Here is a 17624-nt window from a genome sequence, read left to right on the forward strand (position 1 = left end):
TTCGGGGTAAGCGACACGCACATGTTTCGCGCTCAGAGAATCAAAGATTAATGGCCTAATCGATGACACGCGTAAAATTCCACGGGCGCAAATTCCAGTGGCGTACCAGCTCGTCGGAGATTTAAAGATTGTCTCTGCTGTTACGATTTGCTACGTGAATTGGACTCGCGCGAATTAAAATCTTTGTATTTCACAGAATTTCATATGCCGTTGTTTCATACGCATTTTTTAAATGTCTCATTCAATTTTAAAGCGTGGCTGCTTAGTTTCATGTAAAAACACATACATGCCTGGCCGTGCACTCGCGCTCGTAAAAAATGTAAAAAATAGTTACGAGTGCGCGAGCACTGTCCGACCAGATGAGAAAATCGATCCGTACAACTCGGTACATTCGAAACGAACATGGGTATCTACTCGTGTTTTCGTTTATTTCTAACTTTATCGACACGTATGCGAATATTTAGCGATACTCCTCTTTTATTAACCTTCCCAGCATATATCAAGGTTTCGCTTTTATTTCCCATATTCGAAACTGTACCGTAAATTACGCGGTACCTATATACGTATATTTACATCACCGTTGATTTCGCGTATGTTTCTCTCTATCGTCGTTGTTTTAGTTCCACATCGGACCTCTCTCTAAAATACCTGATCGCTCTCGCGTTCAATTATCGAAGTCGATGCCGCGGATCCCGAGTCGAAATAGCACGGACGGGAAAATAAATGCGATCATAAGTTTGATAAGCGGCGCACGTACGAGCGCGCAGTCGTTCATTCGATTCCACCTCTGATCTTCGAATCGACGAAAACGATTTTAATCGCGTCTGACCATCTGTTTTCTAACGGCGAACACGTTTTCCCGGGTAACGTTTTAAGTCCCTTTATCGCGAACAACTCGTTCGTTCAACGAAAGTGAGTTCCAGATTCACTGCGGAGAACACCAGAAGCGGACTGCTACTCGATGAAGTGAAAAAGTATTTCCCAGGCGGCGTTTTCCAATCATCGCGAACGCGCACTGGACTCCTTTGAAGGTCCTCCTCGAGTCCTGCTCGCGAGAAACTCTTTCACGGGACGAAGAATATGTCGCGTAGGATCCACTTTGGGAAATAAAATCGTCGTTTAATCTCTACTTCCCGAAACGTTCTCGCGACCCTTCGGTTTTCTACCTTTTTACCTTTCTACCTTTTTACCTTTCATTCCAGAGGAAAGAATGTTCCAGCAGCGTTTCTAGCTCGTAAGACTAGATCCGCGACTTTGTTCTGTCTGGTGGTGCATGTTTCTTTAGCGAGCAGAGTCTCGATGACAGGCCTTCACGTTCGTCTATTCTTCCTGTCCCTTTAGTCGAGAGGGACGTTTCAACGGAGACAGGCTTCAGCACCCGTGGCAATGTATCTCGTAATCGGTATCGATGAGAGCGACTGTTAGCGTTCTCCTTCGTGGTTGGAGCAAAATTCACGAAACATTGTCGCAACGTTCCGTATACATCAAACGACAACAGTCCTCGAGCGTAGATGCGACTCGAATCTTCGATATTAAAAAAGAAAATTGTCGTCCAAGGACGCGGTTTCTTTCTTCGAACAAAAGCTCGAAGATTTACCGCGAGTTTTACTCGTAAACCCCCTCGCCTTCGATGCGTCACAAGGAGAAAACTTTGGCCCGGGCCAAATAATAATGCCGCGTCTATTGTCGCCCGCCACAGGCGACTCCTCAACTTTCCCGTCGCATTGTTTTAATTATCGTTACATCGCGCCGCGACCGTTTCAGGAATCTTTGACCCAGATTTGGTGAATGGCGGCGTAACGAGTCCGTTAAAAGCTTCTTCCGCGGATCCCAGACGGCCCTCCGGATAAGGGAACTTACTGACCACGTTTCAATTGTTCGAGGGAATAAGTCCGAGGACTTCTTCATCGTGGGAAGGGAAAAACAGCGGAGACGAGACTTTTCTCGAGCCTCGAGTTTTCTCCCCTCCCCCCCCCGATGAATTTCCCGTTATGCGGAAATCCCATTAGGCGAACGACCAACTTTTCTCCGTGCAACGATCGCGTCTCGGAAACTTTTCTCCGAGAATCTTTAAGAAATCGCCGCGCCTGTTCCGCGGAAAATGGAGATTCGGTAATTCTCGCCTACGAGCGACAACTTTTACTCCCCGATTCCAGAAATATAATCGTCACCCTCCGCTCTCGGTACCGCGTTACGCTATTATTCTTTTTCCAACCGCGGAGCGTTGCAAAAAATTAAAACGAATTACTCGACGCGACTCGCAAAGAAGCAGAGCAATCGAAAATAAAAGAGACTCGTTATTTTTTTCGGCTGCGGTAGCCGAAGTTCGAGGAGCGAAACTACCTTGCAAAGTTTCACCCCCCTCTGGGTGCCATCTTCGAAAGTACCAAAGGTAGACGGAAGTTTTCCGAACAAAGTTTTTACGACTTACGTAGGAAAATAACGTGACGTACACGTCGACAAGTAAATTTAATAAGGAGATCAAAGGTACCTGCTGTTGCAAAGATTTATCAGCAATCGAATTCGCAAACCTGTAAGTTTTCGTTAAAATCGACGACGGACACTCTGCGTCTGTTCCTCGTTAACACGAAGAAATTGTGTAATACCAAGAACGACGAGTAAAGTAGGTTAGGTGTTTCCGCCTTTTTGCCTTTTAAAAGCGAACCGATAGCTCATCGCGGATTATATACCGCGATAGTGAAATTGTAATGGTGATCGAGCACGGTGCGCGATATAACCGACCTTGAATCTTTAACCTTCCAGCCTCGCGCAGGACTATTCTTGTTATCAGTTCATGCGTAGCTGAATTGTGCAGGGTGTCTCGTAACGCGAGGGAAGTACGTAAGGGTGGATTTCATTGTCGAAGACATGCTTCAGGGTTTAAAATGCAAAGTTTCGTAGTCGTAAAATTAAAGAAAACTACGCTCCAGCTAGGTCGTCGACTTCTTCTCGAGACTGGATTAAGGGCTCTCGAGGTTCGACGTACGATTTTAACCCTTCGCACTCGACGACGTTTACGTCGTCGAATGGCGACCGGGAGTCGCCACACAGGCGAAGTGGTTATTTTCCGGACAGTCGCGAGTATTGAGACGAATTTCAACACGACTGTAATCTTCGATTTACGACGAACCAGCGTCGAATATTTAACGAGCTCCGCAATTTACAGGGACGAGTATAATCTACCGTCTTCGCTGGAGCACCGTCGAACGATCGCTATAAATACAGCGAACGAAAGTATACTAATAGAGGGAACAAGGGAAGCCTTATTGTGAAAAAAAAAAAAAAAAATGAAAGGAGGCAGAGCGAAGGAACGAAAGTTTTTCAAGCTCGTGCTGGCGTAATACGGAAGAAGCGCAGGAAGCGGCCGGCGTGTAATCGATGGACGACGTCAGACAACGTTGTTAACCGTACCGCAACAACGGACGCAAAGTTTTGTCGTAAACGTTGCTACCGCCAGGCAGGAAGCGCGATGGGAAACTTTTTACTTCGTTGTTGAAACGGTCGAATGCTTTTTGAATTTTCTTCTCCTTGATTAAAATTAGATCGTAGCGTAGAAAATAAAATTCAATGAAAGTACGCGATGGTGTATACCGACCTTGAACGGAACGAACAGAAATTTCACCTTTGATATTCGACGAAACGAAGTAGCAACAGAGATTAAAGAATGATTACGTGGCAGAGCAACGCGAAGCGATCGCAGCCAGGATTTCGAGTAAGAAAATTTATCGAACGCAGACAGTTCGCTAGGTTATTCCTCGTGAGCTTTGACTACGTCTAATTTCGACGAACGAAGAAATGTATAACTCTGGCGGAACTGGGTCTATCCCGGACTGGTCTCTGAATCCTCGTGAATGCAGCCTGCACGTGCATCCAATAGCGCGCCGTGGTTCTCTACATCACTGAAAAGAAATCCCCAAAGCTTCTGCTTTCTTACGTGTCTACCGGTTATATAACTGTATACCGGACCTGCCTGTCGACGCAACGAGTATCAAGCATCGAGGAGATCGTAATGACACTCGTCGGAGTCTTGTTTACCGATGCGCGTTCTCCTCGACGATATTACGTCAGGAGTACGTTCGAAGAGTTGATCAAGTTTTATCTCGATTCATAACTTACGATTACACGATCTCGATCATTTTGCGATGATAACGAGACGTCGCGGGAAAGCTCTGCGAAGAATCGCGAATTGTTCCTGTTTCATCGTATTCCTTTTGCAATCGAATATCTAGCCGCGGGAGGCTATTAGAGGAACATCGATATCTGCGTCCGGTTATCAGCAGATGCGCGATAGGGAAACGAACGCTCGGAACGGCTTGCGGAATACACAAAGAGGTACTTAGCTTAATGGCGATTGGCTATTTGAATTCGATTTAAAATGACGAAGGTGTTTTCCGTTCCCGTTTCTCATCATTCGTGCGCTATCGAACGCTGAACTAGCGGTTAAAAATCACTTCCGTAGAAATTAACGTCGACCTTGAAATGTCCTCTATCCGAAATTTGTTCGACTCTAACATCTGGATCGTATCCACCCATCGCGGGGTACTAGAAGTAAGAACCGCGCGGTCCGTATCACGCAACGACACCTGACGATCCAATATGCAGCGGAGATACATCGCGCACTGAATCCTCAATGAACGCGCACCGAGGGATCCAATATGCGGTTCACGCAATCGCGAGATTTAATATCCAACCACGGAACGTCATTAAAGACGCACAGAACGTCAGCGCGAGTCTCATTCGACGCTCGGTCGTCGGCGACGGTCTAATAAGCTGCCGCGTCGCTTCCTTGATTTCCCTGTTTGCTGGGAGCACGGGGGAGGGCTTTGTGCGTCCCGACGACGTCGTCCCGATGGCGTCCCGCGTCTGACGCTGTCCTCCAGCGTCATTGTACGACTCGGGACGTAATATTCAACGGACGATAAACAGTAACAACGTTACACGCAAAGTTGGAGTAGAGAACAGCGCAACGATAATAGGAGGCGGGTGTTCTTCGGGAATACACGAGACCGGGGTTTCGCTGCATCCGGTAATTGTATTGCGAAATGCGTCGCGCACCCGCGTATATCGATTTGCCATTCGTACCACCGCAAGGGAGGCAGAGACGTAGCGAGGGGTCCGATTCGATTATCGACACGCGTGTCGTCGCGGACCGCGAGTCGAGGGACGCCAGGTTCTGCAGCTGCGAGCTCGCGAACTCGCGGAAGTTGTTTGCTCGATCCGCTATCGACCAGAGTCTCTTTAATCTATTTAACCAGCGACAGATCTTTCTTTTCCTTCGCCCAGCAAACGACAATTTAACGCGACAATGCATTCGGTAACAATTTGTGCTTCGTTGAAATTGGAAACAAAACGAAAACGCTGGATAGTCGAAAAATCCCAGGAAGCTCGTTTCGTCGACCGTTAATCGGGGCCGGTTGAAAATCTCCCCGGACACTGACGGCTCTTCGCGTTGTAAATTAAAAACGCCGAATCGCGGCCACGTTTCGCGGCACGACTCGGCGGGGTCGATCGGTCGAATCGAATCGCGGGAAACCGAAAATGTCCGACGTGCGACGTTCGACGTTTCGTTTCGTTTCGGTAAATTTCGTTGGAATTGCGTCGAATGCACGCGTCGTCCGACGCATGGACATGACACGGGAACAGCGACGTAGTTTACCAAGCGCTGCTAGTCTAGAGGATCCGTGGAAATCCCATTCCACCAGACGAGGTGGAAATTGAATGTCATGGGTCGCGGGGAATCCTTCGTGACGGACAGAAAGCGAACAGCTAGCTGATCCTGAATAATAAATGCTCGTTAGGAGAGCGAGCATTGAATCGTCCATCCAACGAGCCACTCTTTTAAGTGGTTGAATTTTTCAAATCACGCAGGAGAAACGTGGATTCGCGACGAACTTTGTACCTAGAAGTAATCAGCGAGAGGACGGAGAATTTTTCTGGAGAATTCCTCTTAAAGGTCGCACGTATCGCGAACTCCCTCGTAATGACTATTCGCCGAACAAATATTTTATCATCCGTGAGAATATATTTGCATTTCCTTTTTTCATTCGAGAGCTTTACTTTCCGCGAATACATTTCATAGATAATACCGTATTCCCTTGCACTCAAGCGTCGGTGCTCGCACGGTTCCGCGAGCACAACGTTCTCGCCACGCCATTTTCCGTAATCGGTGAAAAAGAAGAGGAGCATCGGGAATCCGGGGAACGCCATTAATATCGCAAAAACGTATTCCGGCGCGAACAATCGCCGTGTGATATTTAAAAGCGGGCATCGGGTCGCGTTCGTGATATTTTAATGAAAACTACCGGATCGCGGGCCGCAGCCACAACTTTCAGAACACTGTACGAATTACACAAGAGTGTCTCCACGCTTTGAAGGAATGGTTTACACGACCTATTTCGTAAAATCCGCGGAAAGAAATGAAAAATTGTTGAATCCGAAAGAGGATTACCGAGAGCGCGGCAGAGGATGACGATAACTTTCGCGAAAACGGAATATTCTTTGGGTTTCCGTCTCGCGCGACTCGTGTTTCCAAATATTTAAAATCTTCCGCGTGTCGCAAAACCGCTGAAACTTTACTCGTTTTCCTCGTTTTTCCCGCGGTATCGCCATTGGCCGCTGCTACCACGTTTTCCGAGGCGAGCCGTCTTTGAATCCACTCCCAGCGAACAGCGGTGTTTTGCTCTCTTTAAAAGTAAGAAATGCCGGCGCTAGTATCTCGCGACAGGTCTCCCGCAACTCGAGACGGGAAACTCGCGAGTCCCGCGATGTTTCAGTTCGCGAAGATTGAGTGCAAAGTTCGATTCGCGTCGATGCATATCCCTCGACCTATAGACAGTTCGATACTCTTTGGGGAAAAGTTTCGGTAAAGTCCTGGCGAGTGTGAAACAATCGAGTGATTTCAAGAGGACGCAGAAGTGCACTTTTGCAACGTGCGAGAAAATTAACGCGGTGACATTTTTCAACGATGTACCGGCACTCTAGTATTTTAAGCGACGACCTTTGTCCCGACGCAAAGGTTCAGCCCGCGGCTTGCCCGTTTCTTCGGAGTTTGTCCCCCACGAAAGGACGCAATTTCCATCGCAATAAAGTTGATCGTTGGTCGTTCGAACGTTAAGGATGTAATTGGCCGTGATATTTATTTACTTAACAACGGGTTGGTGACCTTTAGCATACGTACTAAAAATAAAAGCCGTCAACCAGTTGCTGGCTCGTCGGTATCAGCCTGGTATCGTAGCTCGCTTTCAGAATCGGACTTTCAGACGTATATACGAAACATCCGAGAAATTCGTCTTGTGCTCTTTGAAAGAATAATCGGTATTTAGATCTAACCAAGTAGCCGTGTCGCGAGTGAACACTCGAGCGAGGGATCCAACGAGCACGGTGGCCCAAGGAGATACCGATCCTCGAATTCGCCGTAGACCGTTTCGAGTGTCTCGAGGATTTTCGCGAGCTGTACGTGCGATATTGTTGGAATAACCTAGAAGATTTCACTTGGACGATTCAAAGTTACAGAGATCGCGTGCGAGAACGTCAATTGTTTCGCGAAGTGTACGGAGAAATAATAATCTGTAAAAAAGACATAATCGCGTTTGTCTTACGACGAGCAACTACCACGATAACGTTTGCGATCGCGTTCGTTACAATGTATTTTTGAGTAATAACGCGACCAACCGAGAGAAACGGAACGCGATATCGATATACAGTAATTACTCATTAAAGGTAATTAATTGCGCCAATTAACCCGATGAAACTCTCCATCGAAATTCCATAAACGTACCTCTGAAGTCTGCTGAAAACATCGATGCGATGCCAATCCGTTCTCTGGTGCTTCAAAATTTTCGATCAAACTTTGGTAAATATCGACAGTTTGAATAACCCGAGGGTTCGCTCGTAATACATGTTTAATGAAAAACAACGTGTACACAGTTCAATGGAATGAGCGCTTGCGGTGGTGTCGAGGTCGTATGCGCGAGAAACTTTGTAATTGGGGTGCAACTAAAATGTAGTATCTAGAATGTAAAAGCTGGCATACGCGAGAAGACATTAATCTGTTCGTTTTCGAGAGTAGACAAAAATGTCACGTCGAGAGGAAACGCCTTTCGCTTTTCTATCGCGTGAGCTTCGTAGCGACTAAGTTTCCGCCTTTTGACCTCTAATCTCGCAACCTGTTAAGCGACTTTTAACAGTCCGCTGGTTAGGAAAATGACCGACAAGAACGCGCTTAATGTCCTCTTGGGATCGCTTCCGAACGGTATTCGAGTGACTACGAGACTTAACGGAATACGAAAACGTTTGGTTTCGGTATGGGAATTTCTATATTTTACGATCAATAGAGACGCTACGAATGGCCCCGTGGAAATGGCTAATTCAATTATGAATCGAAATGAAATTAAACGTACACGGAAATTTTCAAGAAAATTCGCCGTTGATTCGGCATAATTTAAAATGCTCGATGGGCTCAGAAAAGATCGCTTTAAGATTTATTTGCGTCAGACTGCGAACGCGTGCTTATAAATTAAACGAACGAAACTCCATAAATTATTGACTTCAACGGGTCCCCGAGATTCCTCTGAAATATTTAAAATACGACTTCGTCGCGTCGCACGGGAAGATCGATGGTTCGGACGCGCTCGAAGTGCGATATATTGCCTCAGGGTCGGCCCAATATTGAATGTATCGTAATTTTTACGTAACTTGGTCCCCCTCCCCCATAAATTACGAGGTCGTCCACCGACGCGGAAACCACGTAAATATACCGATCGATCGGACTTTACAACTCGCAGCCGTATGATGTATACCAGATAACTAAGTAGAGTAGGTCAACGATAAGCTCTTCGCCTCCCAGTATCTATCAGCTGTCAGCCGTGGAAGTCCTATCAAACTGTTCGCGGGTCTCTGGGCGGCCATTATTTTTCCCTCGCCTTTAAATAAACCTCGACTTATCGAGGACTTCCGTATTTCATGCATTATCGAGAAAAAGCCGCCCCCGTAGGCCTCGCAGTCCGCCTTTTTCGAGCCACTCTCATCGTCTGACCTTAATACCCCCGTTCCCCTGATGTTTCGATCGCAGACCACCTTAATGGACCCGTTAAATTCAACCTATGCATCCTGACATCCAAAACTTCCGATAACACCAAAATGGAGATAGAAAGCTATCGAGAAAAAGTACGGCATACGCGATAATAACAAAACAAAATCAACGAACGGTCGACTAAAACCAATTTATGCTTATTATAAAATAAAATAGCACCTTAATTGTGTTTATCTAAAAATTACGAAGCGACTATTGTAGGAGTCTAACGAAAAATAAGGCACGGGAATTCGAAGCCACGATCCTCGGATCCACAGTCGACCGCTTTACCTACGCGACCAATCCCGTACCCTACGTTTCGTGTTCTTATTTGACTCCTTATTGTTGGGTATGGGAGGCGCGGACACTACACTATTATTATTGACACACGTCGTATAGTTCACGAGATGACGACAGTCCTCTTAACTGTAACCCAAGCCTGACATCTGTCGATTCAATTTTATCGAGACCGACCCTCGAATCTCTGACATCTTTCCACATCGCATAAAATGCGAACACTTCCAAAACTTGTCGCTTTCATGCTTTTCGAAAAAATTGCTCGATCACCGTGGTACAAGGGTTCCTTACGTGCCTCTGCCCTTGTAACGAGGGATGAAATTCACATCACGTTCGCTTGCTTGATTGCTTCCTCGATCCCGTTAAAAAAAAAAAAAAAACAGTTTACTTTAAATTCTGCCTCGGCCCTATTATTAAATAACGGTCGCGGGAAAAATGCACGTCGTGATTCCGTCCGAATAAATCTCTCGTCACGCTTTCACGCGATGGCTCGTACATTTAAACTATTCTGTAACGAAACGATCCCTCCTCCTTGCTGCCTCGAAAAATTTAAAGTTATCTAAGATTACGTCGTTTATTTTTCTCTTCTCACTCGTTGATCATAGTCTGACACGAAACGAGTATATACCTAAGATTACGAACAAGAAAATCGTTAAATGTGAATTCACTTGGCTGGGTTCTGAACCAGCGAATTCCCTAATCTCTCCTGAAACCGCCAGGCGATAAAACATTGTTCAACGAGGAGTACCGAGAGTCTTGTTCTTGCGCGAAAGACTCCGGACAAAGGAGAGGGCAAAAGCATAAGAAAGGAGACTTACCCAAATCCATATGGTGTTCCTCGCCGAAGTGTCGAGCGGCATGAACGTGAAGAAGCCCGAAAGCGAGCTGCATTCCAGTAGTGAGCAACAGGGCGAGGAAGCCGGCTGCGCAGACCAGCCAACCCCAGCCTCCCTCTGGATAGAAATGCGTCCGCATGCCGGCGACGTCTATGCCTGAAGGGAAAGATTACGCTCTTTACGATTCGTCGTTAAATCGCGTCGTCGTGTGCTCGCGAACCCGAACAATCGCGCCCGTGCAAACAGCTCTCTTGTTCCGTCTTCCGTTTCGATATTTATGCCTCTATAAATTGTTACGAAAATTCCTAACGACGGCGACGGAGGAAAGGCAGTCTAGTCGAACGGGATACGAGTTTCTACGATGCGAAAGTGACATAGTTTACGTACTTTCGAGTAATTTTCATTACCTGGCCGACGAATGGTGGCTGGCACGCAGCGATGAAGGCTCCTTAAGTCTCCGAGCACCCAATTGTTGTTACCAATTATGCTGCCCTCGGGATCCATGTAACGCATCCGAGTGTCTGCGGAAAGAATTTCAAATGGAATAAAAAAGGATGGGGGAGAATTCGAACGCGGGAAAGCAAAGCACGACAACGCGACCGATCTTTTTCGAGTGCCGTTGCGATGCAAATCGAGACCGTCGCGCGGATTAAACCAGACTCCAGGATTACGTTCGCCTGTTTTTGCGTAATTCAACGATATATTTGCAGAACTTAATTACACCGAGAACACGCTAACGGACGGGACCAATGAATTTACGTCGCGGCTTGTTTTGCGCGCGGATTAAGCCCGGCGATAAAGATAAATACTGTTTACTCTGAAATGGACATTATTAAAGCAAGATCTTGTTGGTGCATTCAAGACACTGGTAATTTCCGTGAAAAACGTGTTCGCTCTTCTACTATTCGCCTATAAATTCGAGATTATAACGAAGGATTGTCGAGTATTTTCGATCCACTCTACTCGTCTCTCCCGTGACGTGCCTTATTCCATTAGCGAATCTATCGCTTATCTCGCCACGCGCGGTCTCTAGATTCTGCTCGTTCCGGCCGTTGACAGGACGTATTTCGGCCGGTGACGGGTATATTTTTCACCGAACATCTGAAAATGATCGTTAACGACGCGAAGACGATTTTCCCTCGACAACGAGAGACAAGATATTTTCTCGACGTATTCTCTGGCTCGCGGCAGCTGGCAACGCCGCATCTGCATGCTACAGGCAGGGGATGAAACGAGTTGAAAGAAATGAAGAGGAAAAAGAAGAGTCCAGAGGGCTAGATAAAAGTGCTCGTGAAAAGGTGATGCTGGTCGCCGCTGAAGGAGGCGTGGTGTGCCAGACCGTTGGTCGAGGGTTCGAGAAATCGGGTCGATGACATTCAACCAGAAGAGCTGGAGAATTTTCGTAAAATTCAGGAAATACTTGCCGTCGGTTTTCGAATCTCGTCCGGAGTAAGAGAGACGTGAAACCTTGAAAGAGTATCGAGGAAAAAAATGAAGGCGACGAATCGAACGAACGAATTTCACTATTTTTTCGTAAACTTTGCACGCTCGATACTTCTGAATTAGATTTCCTGTAACTTGGCGTACAAAAGAACTGATTAATGCACTATGCGCCGAGGAGAGAATGGAAGAGAGAGAATTTTTTTGTCTGGAGTAACTGATAACATAATGCCGGAAGTCGGGCTGCGAAAGCGAGTTAGCAAAAGAGACGAAATATTCTTAATTACCCTGCGCCAGCGTGAAGGAGATAAGCGTATTAGTCGGCCAAAAAATGGGCTGCGGGGTGAAAAATGAATCGGGAAGACGGAGATCCTGCATCAGAAGGGGTCGCTGGATAAATTGCGAACCTTCGTGACCGGTGAAATTGCCGCGAAAGGAATTATGAGGCTTTTTCGGCTGTGGTAAAACACCGAAACCACCATAAATTTCCCCGCTGATGCAAAATCGACGCGGACTGTGTCATGACTTTCTTCTGAAAATGAAAGCGAGAGGATTCCTATCGTCCATTCCTTTTTGTAAGCAAAATTTACTCGATCGTTGGATACTTTATCACCGTAATAATGCAACGCTCGAACGGATTGATTCCTCGTAAAATTCATAAACCGTTCCGCATCGTCGAGTGGAGAAACGCTAAGACCTGTTTCGATTCTCGAATCCTGCCTCGAACTCGAGCGAGGAGGATGATGCTCTCCGATTGAAACTTCAAGCTGAAATATGCGCGAGCACGACCGGAGATCCGTTAAAAATTGAACGGCAAAAGGGGTACGAGACAAACACGCGTCTCTCGACGGTGTCGTGGAAACGCGATAGCGTGAAAGAACCTGCAACGTCGAGGAATTCTGAAGGTGATTTAGCTCTCAAACGAGTCGTCCGCGGTGACGCAAATCGCAGTACTTCGCCGGATTCTCGAAACGATATCTACGCGAATCGTGTCAGTTAGCGAGAAAATTGTTTTCTTCGATCCGTTGAGACGTTCTGTTCAAGTTGGACGCGGTTTCTCGAACGTCCTCGCATTTACATTATTATTACTATGCGTTTTGCATTCGAGCATTGCAACTGTTAAATAAATATCGATGCGTCAAACTTTGCCTCGAAATAATATTTTAAGATTATATTTTAAACGATCGTGATATATGCGAATCGGTTTCTATAGGCAAACGCGAACGAGAGACGAAAAACAAACATCGATGACCGGACGAACAAACAGCCTGACCAATTTGTCGAAACAAATTTTGCTGGCCTGGAGAATTCGGAGGCGGTAAATCGAGCGAAAAATACAAAACTTTCCCATCGAGCCGGATATTTCGCTGGGAATTGCGTGCACGCGGTCATCTACATAATGCGAACGAGCAGAGTAATGCCGCGAACGAATTCGAAATCGATTCCCGTTGGTGACGACGACCTCGCGAATGCGATCCATCAAAAGAACTCTCCCAATCGAAACAGAAAATTAAAACGTACCCATTGTCGAATATGCCGCGATTTACCGTGTTAATTCGCCGATATTTGTATTTATCGACGTGGCTCGAACAAAGCAAATTTTATCCTATCCGCAAACCGAGTCTATTCGCGGCTATTTCGAAAACTACCGTTCGTTAGTGCGACGTGGCGCGTTTGTGCCTTGTAAATTACACGCTAAATTAACGCGGATCAACGTCCTGTCGCTCAATGGATTCCACTGTACAAACTCGCGCATCGAGAGTTTCACATTTTATTCCACGACAGATACGCTTCTCGCGTTATTTATATTTTTTTTCGATTGACCAACTTGTTGAATTTGCTGGTATTCTTGTTCATCGGTCGACGAAAGGGTACACGAGCCTGTCAGCCGTCCTGGTTTAGCGACTTGCGATACATTGTTTATTTTTCAGCGGGACGCGTGAGATTTTGTCGTTTGTCGTGACAATCGAGCCGCGGAACTCGATTTTTTCCCCATCGAGAAACACGCGCGATCCGAGCGCTAGCTGCGACACGTCCTCGATCCATTTACTTTTGACTTATTGCTTTTTTTTTTTATTGTTTTCCCTGTCGAGTGGCTGGAATCTCTTTAGAAGCAAGGAACAGCACACCGAGTATTCTCCATAGAATAAAATATTCGCGAAAGAATGATCTCCTCGCTTCCGTGATCGTTCATCCATACAATAACTTCATCGCTGACGCTATAATAAGATGGATCGCGAAAGAATAATGTCCCGAATGCTGAGCCCATTTCATTGAAAAGTGACAAGTGAAAAATGACGGAAGGAATTCCAACGACACGTGGAGAAATTGAAGTACTTTGGTAGGTGAATTGACAACCGAGGAACGAACAGGATGATTCACGGAGCGTGTGCCTGGCTGCAGGAAAAGTCAGTGTCAGATGTCATCGGCAGCTTTCCGCTGACTCGGAGAAGATTACATAATGCTTACGCGACGCTGTAGAACAAATGTCGTCCTCCTAGAGAGTTGTTTTCTAGGACAACATATAATCCAGGGCAATCTGCCGGGTAATGCATCTCTAGTTGTATCCGATTTATCCGAGTTTGCTTTCGGTCGAACCGTGAAAGTTTCCTGTCGGATAACAACCTCTCGCCGCGTCTCGGAATGCGATTGCTACTCCGAGCATTTTCGTGTAATCTCTAGACGAAATGCAAATAGACTTCCCTTCTTAAACAGTAACGATGTAGTCACCGTTTATCATTTTCTTGCTCGTTCGTTTGCTACCGGATGCATTTTTATCGCGACTCCAGCGGCGCGAGTTCGCGATACCTCTGTCTTCCTTTCTCTTCGCGAATCCGCACCGAATCAAACTTTTTTGTGTTTTCGTTTGTACAGCCATCGGTCAGAAAGGTAATCCTTTAAACGATACAAAGGCGGAGCTGCTTTCCTTTCAGCGCGGTGTGCTGTTCGAACCTGTTTCCTTTCTTTCGCATCCACAAAGAACGAACTTAATAAATTGGGCTGCGATGAAAGGACTCGAGAACCCAGAGGAATAAAAATCAATTCTACTCGAACGAGCGCATTGTCTGTCGCAGAGATCTCCCTGACCGATACAGTATATCCTGCGCTTCGCAGGAAGTCGAACAACTAATTTATTGCGATGTTGTAACAAACAATTGAAAAGCCTTGGGTATATTAAAGGTGCAACTTCCAGATGCGAAAGCTTCCCTCGTTAGGCATGTTTCTATCGCTATGTTTGCAACGTAATGTCTCTGCACCATTAATTTGACATATTTCGCTATTCTGTTGTTCCTCCAGCCAGTTCGCCGTTGAATACCGAACAAAGTCGCGAAACTTGGTGGAACCGGATTAGGCGAGCCCCTTAGCGAGCAACGCCGCGAGAACGAAAACAGAGGTATCCAAGATTATGGAGAAGTTGTGGAGACTGAAAGGGCACGGTTATTGTTGTCGCGGCTTTACGAGGAAAGTTGCGCAATCTTGCTGAACGATGCATCCGGCAGATCAAATGAAATGCAAAACATACCGTCGGATCATCCCAATAAAACAGCGCCTCTCTTAAGGGATACCGATCGAAAAAATCTCGGAAATCGTTCCGCTCGACTACGATTTTTCGCGAGAGAATCTTCGTCGTTTTCTCGCCTCGCGACAGCGAATAGAATTCAACGACGATCATCGACGCGAGAACGAATGGTCGATTCCTGGGTAGCTTCGACCCGATGGCGATTACTCGAGACTCCTGGGAGCTAGTCGAGACACGGGACGACGATAAAGAGGACAGAATCGCGAGACAAAAGGTTGACGGTCTACTCGAGATAGAGGACACATTACGTTTTTCAACGGAATTCTTTTCCAGCATCTCACGGAGAATTAGGACCCATTATCCGTTCCAAAAGCAATTCCTTCGACAGAGTTTGCCGCGAGATTAAACGAACCCTCGAAACGACAGCCCCTGCCGGAGAGCTGATTTCTCCTTTCCGGACATTACCGAAGCCCCGATTTTCCGGGCACGAGGACTGATTTATACTAATTAAAAAATGGTCGTAACTCACCGCCGTGATAAGAACTTCCTCGATGAGGAGTATAGACGCCGGTCCTGGGCTCGGGGCAGTGGTTCGGCGTGTAATACTGCATCGGGGGATGGTGCATGTAATTGTTCGGGGTGCTCGGCACGTGTACCGGGTGGCAGTGCATGCATCTCCGCGGTGTCTCCGGCACGGCCTGAGAAAAAGAAAGTCCTGCAATGCATCGGTGAATGTAACCGGCGTATTCGCGTTGAATCTGCGCCGACGTCCTCTGGAAATTAAACGCCGTCGGATTTATCGATAGGAGAAAGTGTCGCAAATGGAATACCGATTAAAGGATGAATGCCGCGAGTAATTCTCGCGGTCCTGATTAACGATTCGCCCCTGAGGTGAATAGTAACCTTGAGCGATCATCGATTTCGAGCTCCATAATTGAATCCTGGCTACCGTGCATTGATTTCTTGCTATTTCAACGCGCGTAAGGAGAAGCGCGACACGATAATCCATTGTATGCCACAACGTTCTGCTTACGGAACATTTGGAAAAGCATACTATTCTCGATATTCGTATACAGGTTGTCTCATTTCACATTTGCTGTTCTCTCGCAGATTCCTCTCGATGCTTTCGTATAGGAATTGCAGTGGAATAGGGATACTCTTCGGAAACGCGGTACACGCACAATGGCGGTTAAGCCCTCAACGAGGTAATTGCCGTAGGCTGCGTTCAATAAGTGCTTATTCTATGGGCTCGTAATCAACCTTACTCGAAAATTAGCGTCTCCATTGGGCATTGTGCAACATCGCACGGAACCAACGGTTTCCGCCCTCGTTAACACGGACCTGGTTTAATCGCGAATTTTCTCTGCAAATATATCATTCGTATCTCCTACGATTCTAGTTTAATAGAATTTACGACTGTTTTACCCCTCGCGCATCGAGAGTTCGTCGAAGCACGGTTTCGAAAAGTGCTCGATCGTGTACCCCAATCGCTTCCCAAAATCATTAGAAGCCTCGACGTACAACAATAGTCCTGTCTGATCGATGCTCGTTCACAGAAAAAAAAAAAAAAATGACCAAGGAAACTGCGGAAACTAAAAAGGAGAGTATTTCCATGGCGCGCTAATAGCCCCGGCGCATTCACCAGAAGAATGGTCCTGGCTGCGAGCGAAAACGGCTAGAAGCCAATGGTTTTTGTTACCTGCATAGAGTGCTGGGATCGCAGGGATCTTATCGAACCGGCAGCGTGCAGCGAGGGCACGCTACCCCCGAAGCTCATCGAGGAATTTCTGCAACCGCCTGGGGTGGACCAACCCCCGCGGACGCTGGCCGATGTCCACCCCATCCCGCTGCCGCAGTCGTCGACCAGCATTTTCACGGCAGACCGTGCATTTCACTGATCCTCCTTGCGCTAATTACAGAGAGGGCGGTCCGTCGTTCAAAGGTTTTTACTTAATCGCGTTTGCCACGGCGACCTCGTGTCGCGGACGACGGTTTCATCGTACTCGGCCAGAGTCATCGTCTCCTTTTTTTCGAGGACACCTGGAAAGAGAAAAAGAGCACGAGGTTAGACACGCGTAATTCGATCCCAAGGAAAATCTATGCTCGCGAAAAACAGAGCACGACTTCGTCGTAATCGTGTCAAGTTTTCGCGGGTATCGTACGTCTTGCGGCTGCACTGGCTGCATTGGTATGCAACGGGAAACACGCAGCCCTGCCGCGGCTGGTTTCGAAATATCCTCGATAATGCCGAGCATGCACAGCGTGCCCACCGTGTGACGGGGCGACGGTGTTAATTGCAGGACTACGTGCCTTGACGAAGACGCGCGTTACGAGATATTAAATAGTAATGGACATCTGAAAGCAGTTCCGTCGCGCCACCATATCTGCCGCGCGTGGAAAACGCTGGCTGGGATTTCGACCGTCGAAATACCGAGAAAAATGGGAACGCAGAAATTCGTAA

General features: G+C 46.9%; 1 protein-coding gene across 2 annotated transcripts in view; it reads right to left on the minus strand.

The window, feature by feature from the left end:
* The window catches only part of LOC128891534 (monocarboxylate transporter 10-like), a 43981-nt gene extending 26920 nt beyond the window's left edge, over positions 1–17061 (minus strand). The window contains exons 1-4 of one of the 2 annotated variants that reach the window (XM_054151086.1): positions 16863–17061; positions 15693–15861; positions 10611–10724; positions 10186–10359 (exon numbers count right to left, since the gene is read on the minus strand). In XM_054151086.1, coding sequence (XP_054007061.1) covers positions 10186–10359; positions 10611–10724; positions 15693–15861; positions 16863–17033 — 628 coding nt within the window. In that variant the 5' untranslated portion in view covers positions 17034–17061. Of the gene's footprint in view, positions 1–10185; positions 10360–10610; positions 10725–15692; positions 15937–16862 lie in introns of both variants that reach the window. The other variant, XM_054151084.1, reaches the window with a different exon arrangement.
* Between the last annotated feature and the right edge of the window lie 563 nt (positions 17062–17624).

Source organism: Hylaeus anthracinus, unplaced genomic scaffold (genome assembly GCF_026225885.1).
Source record: "Hylaeus anthracinus isolate JK02 unplaced genomic scaffold, UHH_iyHylAnth1.0_haploid 12002, whole genome shotgun sequence".
Lineage (NCBI taxonomy): Eukaryota > Metazoa > Arthropoda > Insecta > Hymenoptera > Colletidae > Hylaeus > Hylaeus anthracinus.